Below are 14,444 nucleotides of genomic sequence, written 5' to 3'. Positions count from 1 at the left end.
TCCCTACAGCTCCCATTCTTTACAGGAATAATAATGGAACGGAACAAGAATTTATTAAGCACCTCTTCTGTACCAGACATTGTGCTATTTTTCATTTTACAGATGTCTCTCACTTGATCCTCACCACAATCCTGTGAGATATTTAATACATGGTCCCTATAAATAGGACACTTGAAGCCAGGTATTCCTAACTTTCAAGCCAGTCTTTCTCACCATGTTCCCACCATGTCTTCTCACCGTGCACACAGCAAGCACTTAATGAGTGTGACCAGACAGTAGTACCATAACATTCAGTGCTTTGGGTTTTCTCCTTCCTCTAGAGCTTTTGCAGGAGCAACTGTCCATGATTTTTTTAACTGGTTGTCAGTGCTGGTGCTGCTGCCTGTGGAGGTGATAACAGGCTACCTCTACCACCTCACCAATGTCATAGTGAAATCCTTTAACATCAAGAGTGGAGAAGATGCCCCTGAACTCCTGAAAGTGATCACAGATCCCTTCACAAAACTCATCATCCAGGTGGGCATGAAGATTCACTCTGATTTTCAGTTGAAATAGCACTTATGATGAACTTGGTACCCTGGGAAGGGGAAGGAAAACTCTCTACCCCCAATCTAGTGGTAGTTGGATCTTTCTCCTACTTTCTGTGATTCCCCCATTTCATTGCCTGGGTAGGTGGAGCTAAGGAGCAAGCACTGGGTTGCTTCGAGTACCACCTTGGCAGAGTTTTGTTCTGCACCCCCACTCTGGCCAAAGCAAGACTTAATCATTCCACCATTTTGTGCCTGGTGACTCTTTTTTTTGGATGATGACATCATTCTATTTATTACCCTTAGGTCAGTGTGATGTACCTATCCCTAGAAAAAACATTGTAATTCTGCATATGCTTTGCTATTCATCTGGCCAAAGAGGAAGCTCTTTCCCAAGGGATGCCTCATAACACAGAAGTATTCATTAAACCCCTCCCATGGACCAGGCACTGGGGGATACAATGTCAAACATGAGACCCTCATTGGCCTCAGGGAGCTGGTGGTATACTGGGCCCCCTGGAAAGGGGCAAAAGGGTTTATCTGGCCTGATCCTAGTCAAACTAAGATAAAGCAGGGGTTCCTGTGAGGGTAGTCCTCTGGAAATGAGGCCAGTCTGTGTCTCCCTTTTGCACACATCCTGGTTTTCTCTTCTGTGTGCTGGAGCCCCTAGGAGAATAACTAATTAACTTTTCAGTCACAAATCATAGCTGAGGCATAGGCTAACTTTTCCTCGTGTCTATTGCTTTCCCCAGCTGGATAAAAAAGTCATAGATGAAATTGCTACAGGAAATGAAGCAGCAAAAAACAAAAGCCTGATAAAGATTTGGTGTAAAACTTTTAAAAATGTGGTAAGTATCAGAAAATGATTTAAAGGACATAGATGGGGGATTGAGAATTTCTTTTCTTTCTTTCTTTCTTTCTTTTTTTTTTCTGCTGGGCAATGGGGGTTAAGTGACTTGCCCAGGGTCACACAGCTAGTAAGTGTCAAGTATCTGAGGCTGGATTTGAACTCAGGTCCTCCTGAATCCAGGATGAGTGCTTTATCCACTGTGCCACCTAGCTACCCCCAGATTGAGAATTTCTGTCCCTCTTGTGATGTTGAGGGACTGCAAATGCTATTGGTTTTCTATAAATTTAGTGTCCTAGACCAAAGCTCTAGTCACCCTGCCCTAGTTATACCTCAGACTATGGGGCAGACAAGGATAAAGCAATTGACCACCCAGGTCCCCATTCTGAGATAACAGTGCTCAGTCTGAGTGCAGCTCAGCCAGCCTTCAGAAGTAATACAGATGTTCTGTAGGTTCAGCAAATGGTTGGTGGATCACACATGAAGGCTGAAGGTCTTCTCTGGGGATTATGAGGACGGTGAAGTAGAGAAAAGGGGGAAAGTGGGGGTCTTGTTTTCAGTGCTGTAAATTGCATCTTCACATAATACTATTCTTACTAACAGCTTTTCCCCCCTATATTGTGTCATCTAGACTTTAAGCAACATTACCATTCCCTCACCAGAAAATTGTACTTCTCCCAGTCTGTGCTGGACTGATGGGAACATGACCTGGACCTCCATGAATACAACATATGAAGAGAACTTTGAAAAGTGTGAGTAGGAAATCTTCTGGAAGGTCTGCTGAGTGAAAGTCATTAAAGAGAAATTCCTTACCCTATTTTCTACATGGTTCCATCAATTTTACCAATGTCCTCCTCATAATGATGTAGTGGGTAGAGCTCTGGACCCAATATTCTATAGAAGCTTCAGAGAGGAACTACCTACCTCTACCTAAGTAAAGTCTGTAGTTACTATCAAGGAGTCATTTAGGAATTGAAGCTCAAACATCAAATCTAACAGTGTCCTCCTCATGATGGGGCAGTGGACCCAGAGTCAGGCAGACCTGGTCCAAATCCAGTCTTAGAAACTGAGTAAACCTGAACAAGTCACTTACCTGCTGTTTGCCTCAGTTTCCTTATCTGTAAAATGGGGATAATAATAACACCTATCTCCTAGCAGTTTTGTGAGGAACAAATAAGACATTTGTAAAGTCCTTTACAAACATTAAAGCACCATATGAACATTAGCTATTATAATTATCCTTATTATTATATTTCTAAAGCACTTTCTGTGTTCAAAGCACTTCATTATATTTCCTGTATAATTAAACTGAAGTGGCAAGTAAGTAGTACAAGCTCAGGCAGATCCATTCCTGGGAAGAGAGACATGCCATCCGTGATGCAAAGATCATAGATTCCATGAGGTCATTTAGTCCAAACCTCTCCTCTTACAGAGCAGGAGACTGGACATCCAGATAGGTGAAGGAACCTACCCACTGTCACAGCAATAGCAAGCTTCAAACCCAGGAGGCATCTAGGTGGTACAGTGGATAAAGCACAGGTCCTGGATTCAAGAGGACCTGAATTCAAATCTGGCCTGGGACACTTGACACTTACTTGCTGGGTGACCCTGGGAAAGTCACTGAACCCTCATTGCCCTGTACAAAAAAAAAAAAAAAAAGGAAGATCCTCTAACCTTAAATACCTTTCCAGGTGTTTTTGTGTTTTGTTTTGGAATGTATGAACTCTTGCTGAATTAGAATCACTTTATACAAGACATGGTGCTGGAGATAACACTATGTGCCAGGTTAAGCGATGAGGAGGAAGAGAAAGATGATGATAAGTGGTTCCTCTGGTTCCTACAGGCAAACATGCATTTGTGAATGTCAGTCTCTCAGATCTTGGAATTGGGCTCATCCTTCTAGCCCTCTCCTTGTTGGTCCTGTGCACCTGTTTGATCTTGATCGTCAAGGTCCTGAACTCTGTGCTCAAGGGACAAGTTGCTGCAGTGATTAAGAAGACCCTCAATACAGGTAGTCATTTCACCTTCCCTTGGCCTTTCAGTGGGCAGAGTCCTTATGAGAAAGGAGTGTCCTGGCTCCCCTCCCATTGTGCTCCCTGAGCTCCACATCTGAGCCAAGAACTGCAGATGCCCTTGCCCTCCACTTGTGTTCTCTCCTTCCAGATGGGCAATCCTGGGAATCCATATTGTCTCTTTTGTTTAGAATTGACATTATTGTCTTGAAAATTTTCCTGAGCCCAACAAAGGATTTACTTATGTTGTACCTAAATGAGAAGAAACCAGTCCTGGAGAGATCTCCAAGCTCTAGGCAACTCTTGAAGACTATAAATTGTAGAGAACCTGCTAGCTTGCATTGGGAAAGGGAGTTCCCTCACCTGAGGGCATTTTTATAATGCCTACTATGTGCTAGGCACTGTGCTTAGTGCTTTTTACAAATATTAACTGGCTTCTACAAAGACGAGCATAAAAGTAATTTTTAGGATGTTGGCAGAAAGCTTCTGACACCCCCCCCCACCATCCACACCTATATCCCACCCCTCCCCACGCACACCCTAAATCTCTTTGCTGACTGCCTTTAGTTGCCTTGGAAAGTATTTCTGCTTGAGGTTTTGAAATGAATTTTTAGTAAAACAACTATTTTTTTAAATTGATCTTAGAAATGTTTGGGGAGGGCCTCATGACTTGGATCGGGCGGGCTAGCTCACCCAAAGAATTGGAGGCTCATCATGAATCTTGTAAAATAAAAAAGAGATTTATTAGGAGAGGAATATATGGCCTGGGAACAGATCACCTTGGTGACTGTCCCACTGGAGTAAGAGAAGACAGGGCTTTTGTATTTTTACCAGACAAAAGGGTGGGAAGGGCTTTACAAAGAACTGGGAGGCAATTATCAAGCAAGAAGAATCCCAAAATTCCCTGAGGCCAGATAACTAAGAGGGGGTCTTTGATAATGGGGTATCAGTAAGATATGGAGCACCCATCCATATCTCGCATATCGGTGGGGGACATTCTTTGGGGGGGTTGGGATCTTTAGGTTTCTTGGGGTCCCACTGCATTCCCATAACAATCTGTTGCATTGGATATGAAATGCTGACCAGGACAATTGTAGAAATGGTGCCTTTTTCTTCTCCTGTTTCCCAGATTTCCCCTTCCCTTTTGCCTGGCTGACAGGCTACCTTGCCATTCTTGTTGGAGCTGGGATGACCTTTATTGTGCAGAGTAGCTCTGTGTTCACCTCTGCAATCACTCCTCTGGTTGGTAAGTGTTCCCTTCCTCCCCTTTCCCTTTGTACCTCCCCATGTCTCCGTTTTTACGTTTGGTCATGCCCTGCTCAATCATTCCCACCCAGGATGGAATCCAATGTCTCTTATTTTTCCCTTAGGCATTGGTGTGATCAGCATTGAGAGAGCTTACCCTTTAACCTTGGGCTCCAACATTGGTACCACCACCACTGCCATCCTGGCTGCATTAGCTAGCTCTGGAAATACTTTACAAAATTCACTCCAGGTAAGAATGCACACTTGTGAATCATTGTCTCTTTCCATTAAGCTCTTTTCTTAACTTACTACTGAACCCATCAAATAAGCACCCTGGTTTATTTCTTATTAGATGCTTCATATCACAAGGAGACATTTATTGGTCCTGAGGTCTTATGTGCTTCAGAATGGAGATCTGTGGGCTAGAAAACTGTCCTCAACTATTCTTCACAAAAGCTGAACTTCTTTAACAATGACTAGCTATCTGAATAAACAAGGGATACAGGGCAAAGTTAGGTATAAAATGGATAACTTAGATTACATTAAATTAAAAAGGCTTTGTACAAATAAAACAAATGTAGCCAAGATCAAAGGGAAAGCAGAAAATTGGGAAAACATTTTTATAGATAGTTTCTCAGATAAAGCTCTCATATCTTAAATGTATAAAGAACTTTGTCAACTCTACAAGAATATGAGTCAATCCCCAATTGTTAAATGGTCAAAGGATATGAACAGTTAGTTTTCCAATGAAGAAATCAAAACAATTTATAGTCATATGGGAAAAAATGCTCTAAATCATTTTTGATTAGGGAAATGCAAATTAAAACAACCTTGAGATATCAATCTATCAGATTGGCTAAAGTGATTAAAGGGAAAATTGACAACTGTTGGAGGGGATGTGGAAAAATTGGGACACTGATTCATTGTAGGTAAAATTGTGAACTGATCCAACCATTTTAGACATTTTAGATATCGCTAACTTGCGTCTATAAAAAACAAATTAGGATGGTGAACAGTTACACTCACCAAGTCTCCCAGGTTGTTTCCCATCCCCCACATAAAATGATTGAAAAAGGCAAGGATAATGTCCCCCTTTGTGCCCTCCTATCAGTCACAAAAAGTGGTATGGTAAGAAGCACTTATGATTTGGATGTCAGAAAACCTGAGCTTAAATCCCAGCTCTGTTACTTGCTAGGTGACTGGTCTAGACACATATTTTGTGTTTAAAGAAGGAAGGGATGACTATTGGGTTCATGGAGGGAAGAGAAGCCTCTTCCTTGAAGGATGCTGAGGATCTGTTAGGGCAGGGAGAAGAAGGAAAAGTTTTCTGAAAAGGGATGTGTCGAGTAAACAAGCATCTGTGAAGAACCAGTTTCACTGGAATGGATGACGATGGTTGTAGCAGTCATTACACTAATAATGATAACAGGACTTGTAGAGACACCATCTCCCTTAAACAGCAGGAGGTATTGCTGCCAAAGGCAGATGAGGATCAAGTTCTAGAGGGCCTTGAAAGCTGAACCAAGGATTTTATTGTCAGGATAATAGATATTGGATTTCAAGGAAATGTGTGTGGGGGATATATTAGAGCCCAGAGACCATCCAGGGAGAGCCTTTCAGAATAGCCCATGTCATAGAGCTAGAGATGGATGACCTTTCAGAAATCATCCAGTCCAATGCCTCCCTTCCCCCCCCCCAAGCACCTCATTTTGTAGATGAGGAAATGGAGACTGACATTTTGCCCAAGGTTACACAAGTAGTACTAATCAGGAGGAGCAGAATTATTTCCCACCATTCTACAAGTCTAGGTACCAAAGAAGAAGATCTGGTGATGTCCTGAGGAATCAAAGGAGGGGATGAATACAAGAACTACTGCAGAAGGACTTGGAGAGTGATCCCTTGGAAGTCAAGAGAGGGAAGGGTCAAGATTAAGATTTGCCACCTAGACAAGGCAGGATTAACATTCTCCAGTGTAAATATTGCCTCATGAGACCCCTGTCTTCTCCTCTTCCTCTCCTCTCCCTGGCAAAGGAGGCCAATTGCACCTGCTGGTATTTAGGCAGGGTGGGAGGAAGGTGACAGAAGAGGTATGGGGGGCAGGGTGAGGAGTAGAGCCTAATTCAGAGCACAATAGGACAATGAAATTAAATTTGTAAAACAATGAATTCCAAAACTGATTTTGAAAACAATTATAATAAAAATCTCCTTGGTTCTGGAATGCAATAATTTTTTTTATTAATTTCATTGCTTTTTACTCACTGTTACTTAATTCCATTTGGAATGATGTTTTTAATTACTTAAATTGTGTTTTAAATCACTGTTTTGGAACTCAGTAAAAGTGCCTTAAAATATCAACTTTGTTTTGTAAGCTAGGACTCCAGCTCTTCACGGCATTTAGTTCCTCCCTGCATGCCCATTTACAGAGAGGCCCACTTTCATAGGACTTTTGAGATCATCCAGTCATGCTTTTGTAGATAAAGTGTTTTGCTGAAGGCCAAGGTCATGCAGGTAGTTAATGGCATAACCAGAATTCAGAAGAGTAGAATGTAAGTTTATTGGGGGCAGGCACTTGTCCTTTCTGTATCCCCAGCACCAAGCTTAGTGCTTTGCATAGAGGAGGCACTTAATTAATGTTGATTGACTTAAATTGTAGTTTGGTCTTCAGACTGCCATATGCATTGTTATTTTCATGACATCCTGATAAGTATTCTTATAGAGGGCATTAAAGTTTCCAAAGAACTTTACATAATCATCTCATTGGATGTTCAGAATAACCCAGTGAATTAAGGGCTCTATTGCCATCTTCACAGATGAGCAAAGTGAGGCTAAGCAAGGTTCTAACCCAAGTCTTCCCAACTCCAGATCTAGTGCTCACCTAACATAACATTCATCCAGCTGCTGCTGCTCTATATTCTTGCAAGACTGAATAGACTGGACTAAATGACTTCTGGTGTTCCTCCTGGCTCTTAATTTATGAACCCATGATGAAAATATTTTTGGTGATAGTTTCTGTGACACCCTTGATCTTTCTCTTCCCTTCTCATCGCCACTTGCCACCTGATCTCCCATCCCTCTCTCTGATTCATTTCATTTTATCTTTTTGATTTCAGATTGCCCTGTGCCATTTCTTCTTCAACATCTCTGGGATCCTTCTGTGGTACCCAATCCCATTCACACGCCTGCCTATACGCCTAGCCAAGGGCCTGGGAAATATCACAGCCACCTACCGTTGGTTTGCCATCTTCTACCTGATCTTCTGCTTTTTCTTGGTTCCATTGACCGTGTTTGGCCTCTCCCTGGCAGGTTGGCAGGTGTTGGTAGGCGTAGGGGCACCCATCCTATTCTTGTTGTTTGTGGTACTGGTAATACGGGTCCTGCAATCCCGCTGCCCTCAAATTCTTCCTAAAAAGCTTCAGAATTGGGCCTTCTTGCCCCTCTGGATGCGCTCTCTTAGGCCCTGGGATGGGCTGGTGTCTATCATCACCGGCAACTGCTGCCAGCTACCATGTTGCTGGTGTTGCCGTGTCTGCTGCCGGGTGTGTTGCCTGCTATGTGGATGCCCTCGGTGTTGCCGCTGTAGTAAGTGCTGTGATCTGCTGGAAGATGATGAAAATGTCAAGGAAATCACCATCTCAGGTTCTGAGGTGTATGAGAATACCGCAGCCATCACTAAGGAGACTCAGCCCGGGTCCAAGACACAGGAAGAAGGTCAAGACATAAAGACCTTCTCTAGCAGTACGGCTTTATAATAGAACAGCAATTGGAGAGGAGGAGAAATGATGGACTATTTCTTGTTCTGCCTGCCCTTCCTCCCTTGAAGCAGGGCACAGTGGGGCAGATGGTTAACTATCCATTGGACCCCTCCACCTGAACCCAAAGCAATGTCAGGTAGGGCTGCCTCAGCATTGGCAGAAACAGTGACCAAAGCACCATCCTTACCAGAGCCCCAATTCTCTCTCACACGATTTCTGGTTCACTCAAAGGCCTGGGACAAAAATTGACTAGGCCAGTTGTTCACACTCTCTCCAGAAACACAAGTGCTACTGACCAATAGGACTTGTTTTAAAACCCTAAACTATTTTCAGAAGGAAAAATCCTGCTGCTCAAATACATAATTATACTTCCATTTTGTTTTTAAATAAGGGTCAGTTTGTTTTCTGAGGCTCATGGCTCTTCCCAGAAATGACCTGACTGTAAATAGGAAATCAATACTTCCCTGCCCCCACAAAGCTGGCAGGCAGGGCAGGCCTGGGTAGAGAAGATGCCAGCTAGTGATCTATACCACCCAGCCAGTCTTAGGAAGCCACATGTCCATCCATTCCCTGCCACATGGAGAACTGCAGGAAGGAAAAGGTTGAGGACTGAGCTTTTTGTACAGCAAGCTGTGTGGACCCCCTTCCCATGCCTGGGTCAGCAGTATGTGCTGTGGTGGCTTCTCTGGGAGGTAGCGTTGGGCTGCCTCTACAGGCTGATGCCCATGGTGCCCAATACCAAAGATAAATTCCAGTGAGGTAGCTCACTGCAGAGGCCCATGCCCCATCTTTCCTGATCTTTCCCCCGCTTACAGTCTATACAGTTTCTCCTGGGCAGTCTATAACCAGGTGATTTCTAGAACATTCAAAAGGTATTTCTGAAGGACAGTAATTTCAGAAGGAAAAAAAAAAAAGGTTACAGATGTGTTTGTGGATCTCTTAGCACTGCAGGTATATCAAGGTGGTAGTGTTCCCAGGGCAGTTAACACTTCAGTTGCTTGTTGGTCAGCAGCTTAGACCTCTGCCATGGGTCATTTCCCAGAAGGTGATCCAGAAGTCTGGATTGGCCAGTCAGCCTTGGTCCCAAGCCTCTTTGGATGTATGTGCATGTGGATGTGGCTGGGGTGAGGGAGCCTATGCATTCTAACAGCTCAGGTGTCCTCTCTCTGCCTTTGATGGGCCCTTCTTCTAAGAGAGAGCAATCTTCACTTGCCTTTCTACCAACCACATGCATCTAATACACCCTCTCCAATACTCCCACCTCATCCCACTTAACTAGGCTCTACCAACAATTTTCTAGCTCCAAAGAGTATGTAAGATAGGGGAATATAATTTGAGGAAGAAAAACAACCAGCCCATTCCCCCAATCCCACGTCACCACATTTGGGGTCGTATGAAGCCTTGCCCTGATCTTCCACCATGTACATAACTCTTCCTAGAAAGATACCAGCATAATCCACATGTATAGTCACTGAATTGTACAGCTTTTTCATGTTATGTAGAAAATAACCTATATGATTCTGGTTTTATATTTTTCACCCTTTAAAATAATAAAATGTTTATCTATGAAGTATATGCATATATGCACACATATAAAAAGCCAACATAAGCAAAAACATTTGTATATTTTGTAATATCTTTTAAACTTGTCCACACCACACTGTAAATACGTACATTAAGCACCTCAGTAGTCCCATTTCCACTTTGTATGCTTTTCTCTAGTTGGATTATTCATGTGATCTGTTTATATGGTGTGATTTTCATATTTTTAGAAAGAAAAAAACAATAAAAGATACTCAAACCCAAAGGGGATGCATTTTTTAAGGGTATGGAATGGGTTGCTTTAATTCACACTAACATTTAATCTTCAAGCTACTTTTTGTTGAGATGAGCCTTTATGCCTTTCACCCCACCCCAACCCCACCCAGTTAACAAAATAAGTATCAGACTCTGATTCAGAATCTTAGAGCTAGAATTAGGGTCCACCCTGCAAGATCATTTATTTTTTCTTTTTCCAGTGCCTGGGTTTGGAAGCCTGAAGTTGATCTACATAATTATTGTAGAAGGTACCAGTTCTTGTACCTTTCTTTCTAATTGAACATTTCCAGGTTAAGGAGTCAGGTCAGAAAGCTGCTGTCAGCTCAAGCCAGAAATCTTGGAAATGTAATTTAATTAGTCAGTATCCTGACAAGCATCATGTGACTGATTTCAAAATGGAGGTGGGGTCTGACAGATGATGGGCCAGAGGCTGCCCTTTGGAAATTCTCCTAATTGTCCTGTTCTTCTGCAGTCCACACTAATTAAAACAGTGGAGTACATTATTAAGTATCAACTTTGCCATCAGAAGATAATAGTGTGTGAATAAGTCACAATCAGCAGTCTAGCCTGGGTGGCTGGCTCTTCTACAGCATGGGAGAGCATCCATTATGCTGTCAGGACATTTCTCATTTGGCCGGGGCTAATCAAAGGAGCTCAGAGGTTCTCTGGGGCCAGCTCTGTTTGTGCTGAGGTTAGGGGATTCTTCCTCTTCCCTTTGCAACAAGGCATCTCCCCTTTCCATAGCACCATTCCTCCATGGCTGCTCAGCTGTGGGGTGCTAGAAAGTGCTGAACTTGGAGCCAGGAAATAACACGCCTAGTACTTAAGTCCCAGGGTTATCTTAAGAAGGGAATGAGAAAGGGCTTCCCAAGTCTTTCAAATGCTATGTAAATATCCACTCTGGCCAATGCTATGTATCTAAGGTTCTCTACTCTCAGAGGCTTCAGGGATCATTGGAGTCAGCAACACTCAGCCATGTGAGAGAAGCAGAGAGACTTTAGCTCTAGGAGGAGATGGCTTGAAGAAGAATAGGAACGTTGAGAGGGGAGCCCAAAACAGCCTAGAGAACTGGCTGTAGGCTGTGAAAGCCCTGGAAACAGTCCTGGCAGTCTGAGAATGCTGGGTTGGCAAAAATGGCTCTTCCTACCAGAGTCCACCATTTTCCCAACTTGCCCTGGATGCAAGACCTTAGATTGCAGATGATTTGAACAAAGGCTGTGAAGGTAGCCATCTGGTATCAGGAGCCACCTTGGCCTGTCTTACTTTTAAAGGTATTCTCCTTTAAACATTTTGGTGGTTTGGGACTTCAGAGTCAAGTTTTCAGGCAACCAGTAGTTATGGTACCAGGGGAACAAGATGATACTTGTGAAAAGGAAGTAGGCAAATGCTTACCCTTGAGGAATTGGGTAGTTTCAAGAAAGACACCAAAATAGTCAGATAGCACTTAAAGGATATACACAACAGTGGACAGAGGGGAGCTTTCAAGGAAGGGAAGGGAATGTCTGGAGCTTAGAACACAGAGAAGTTAGGGAGGTCTTTGAAGGACTGCCTTGAAAGGACTAGAAAATCTGATTAGTTTAACATACCTAAGAGGAAGGAGGGACCAATGGGTTTTTGGCACCAACCTAACAGACGCAGGGTCACGTGAAATAAAAGCTAAATAGAGTGACAGGGCTAGAGAGATGAACTCTGTAATCTTAGTGGGGAGAGGGGGGAGACAGGTCAGATACAAAAGTGACTATAGGGAAGGATCTCCTTATTATTTACTTGGAGATCAAATTCCTCAAAAGCCCAAACTCACAATCAGCTGATTGTCAAAGGTGCCATTAGCCAAGCCCATTCTGTGCTATCATTGACAACCTCCATGGAGAGTTTATCTGTGGTGCTTTGCTCAGACCACAGTGTGTCAGCACTCTCTGGGGCCCCCAATCTCTCTTCCAATGCACCAATTCCCAAATAACTAAAGTGCAAAGTGGAGAACAAAAAAAAACTATATCCTAAAGAATTCCTTTGGGGATTCTTGATCTTACCCCCCAAAACTCACCAGAAAATTTTGAAATAACAGCTCATCTTGCGACAGCTAGGGGGTGTTCCTGGAGGCAGAAAGATCTGAATTCAAATCTGTCCTCAGACACTTACTAGTTGTATGACTCTGGGCAAGTCACTTAACCCTGATTGCCTCCCAAAAAATGGAAATAACAGCCCATTTAAAAAAAGATATCAATAACTTCTCAGAAATGTTGGGTGACTTCAGGAAATGGAATATCATAAAGTCTTCAAGAAAATAAATTTGCATGTAAAAGGTAATAGAAAGGTGAGTATGAATAGGCATTACCATCCCCTCCCTTCCTTTCCCCTCCCCTCCCATCCTACACAATATTAAGAGATCTAAGGGAAGTCTCACAACTGACAGTATGGGGGAGTTATGGGAGGACACAGAAAAGAGCTGTACAAAATGAAAAGGCATGAATGGGATTCAATCTGCCCCACTAAAGGAAGTAGCTACAGCAGTGTGATAACAGTGTTGAAGTCCAAATGTTAGCCATTATATTCTGTTATTTTTGACTGTTTCATCAAGGAAACGTACCGTTTCTTGAGGAAACAAAGCGGGGAACTGTAACGATTGGAATAACGCCACCTGCTGGAGACTTACTATAGAAGAGTTCCGCCCATGAAGTGAAGGTCTTTGAGGGCAAGACCAGGAGTCTTTTCTTTGGCGTCAGAAAGTGACGCAGGCTAGTGGGAGGAGGAAGGAAGAGACTGGCGCTCGCTCTCAGGCTCTTTCCTCTGGACTCTGGCGGAGAAGGGAGCTAGAAATGTGCTCTCCCTTTAATAGATAGGAATCTAGGCCTTTCTCTCTCTCTTTACCAAATTCTTATTCTCCTTAATAAATGCTTAAAAGTATAACTCTTGCTAAAGCTTATAATTTATTGGTGACCACTCATTAGATATTTTAGACAGACTAGCTAGAATTTTAGCCCTTAACATTATTAAGGAAGTTTTTTGGTTTTTTTTTTCAGTGATTTTTTTTGTACCTCGTTTTCCATTTTTGTCTATTCTACTTTTTATTGATTTCTTTTAAAAAATGATTTAACATTTTCCCCAATTACATGTGAAAAGATTTTTAAACATTCATTTAAAAAAATCTTTTTGAGTTCCAAATTCTCGCCCTCTCACTGAGAAAGCAACCAATTTGATATAAATTATACATGTGCAGTCATGCAAAACATATTTCCATGTTACTCATGTTGTGAAACATAACTGAACTCCCCTCCCTGCCCCCCACCACCCACAAGAAAAATAAAGAAAAAGTATGTTTCAATATGCATTCAGACTCCACCCATTCTTTCTCTGGAGATGGATAGCATTTCTCATTATAAGTCCTCTGCAATTATCATGGATTGTTGTATTTCTGAGAATAGCTTAGTCATTCACAGTTGATCACCATACATTATTGCTGCGTATAACATTCTCCTGGTTTTACTCATTTCACTTTGCATCAGTTCATATAAGTCTTTCCAGGTTTTTCTGAGAGCCTCCTGCTTGTCATTTCTTATAGCACAATAGTGTCCCATCATAATCATATATAACGTGTTCAGCCATTTCCCAATTGATGTATATCCCCTCAATTTCTAATTCTTTGTCATCATCAAAAGACCCTCTTACCATTTCTGGGCCAAGAGCTGCTGCTGCTCTCAGGACTACCTCCAAAGCTAGTGCTGCCTCTGTTATGTTACAGTCTGGCCTTCAACCCAGTTTCATAGACCTCTCCTGCTGCCCTCCAAAGTTGTCTTAGACTGGAAAACTGCGATGACCTTTTGTTGGCTCTGCCACTCCAAAATTTGATTCAAGGTGTTATGGGGCCCCTGGGTACCTCAGAAGTTTTCTGGGGTAAATCAAAGAATCTTCTCCTTGAGAAACTAAACCAAAGGACAGACACACCTAAAGAGATAAGTGGCACCAGATCGGGACTGAGCTAGCTCCAGGACCACCATCCTTCATTCCAGTCTCCCCCACCCCTCGGGGAGATAAGATTAGGTGTGGCTGCTGCCTTTGTGGCATGAGGAAGACAGAGATGGCTCGAGACATCCACAGCTGCCCCTCACCCAACTTCCCCCAGCCACCACCAGTGAGGGATGATCCTCCTCCAGTAAGGGAACTTTCCACAGTCAGATGATCACCCCCATTAGTCCTCTATAAAAGGTTTTCCCTGTCTCCTGCTCTAGGAGATTGGTATCTCAGA

At 42.8% G+C, this 14,444-nt stretch overlaps 1 protein-coding gene across 3 annotated transcripts in view; it reads left to right on the top strand.

The window, feature by feature from the left end:
* LOC122732809 (sodium-dependent phosphate transport protein 2B-like) overlaps positions 1-10,179 on the top strand; it is a 61,378-nt gene extending 51,199 nt beyond the window's left edge. For all 3 annotated transcript variants that reach the window (XM_043973202.1, XM_043973201.1, XM_043973200.1), the window contains 7 exons: positions 321-516; positions 1,280-1,375; positions 2,006-2,126; positions 3,218-3,385; positions 4,516-4,632; positions 4,757-4,881; positions 7,742-10,179. In XM_043973202.1, coding sequence (XP_043829137.1) covers positions 321-516; positions 1,280-1,375; positions 2,006-2,126; positions 3,218-3,385; positions 4,516-4,632; positions 4,757-4,881; positions 7,742-8,380 — 1,462 coding nt within the window. In that variant the 3' untranslated portion in view covers positions 8,381-10,179. The remainder of the gene's footprint in view (positions 1-320; positions 517-1,279; positions 1,376-2,005; positions 2,127-3,217; positions 3,386-4,515; positions 4,633-4,756; positions 4,882-7,741) is intronic.
* The last annotated feature ends 4,265 nt before the right edge of the window (positions 10,180-14,444 follow it).

Source organism: Dromiciops gliroides, chromosome 6, assembly GCF_019393635.1.
Source record: "Dromiciops gliroides isolate mDroGli1 chromosome 6, mDroGli1.pri, whole genome shotgun sequence".
In the NCBI taxonomy this organism is placed as follows: domain Eukaryota; kingdom Metazoa; phylum Chordata; class Mammalia; order Microbiotheria; family Microbiotheriidae; genus Dromiciops; species Dromiciops gliroides.
The sequence above is the reverse complement of the archived record's forward strand: the minus strand, read 5'-3'. Positions and strand labels throughout refer to the sequence as shown.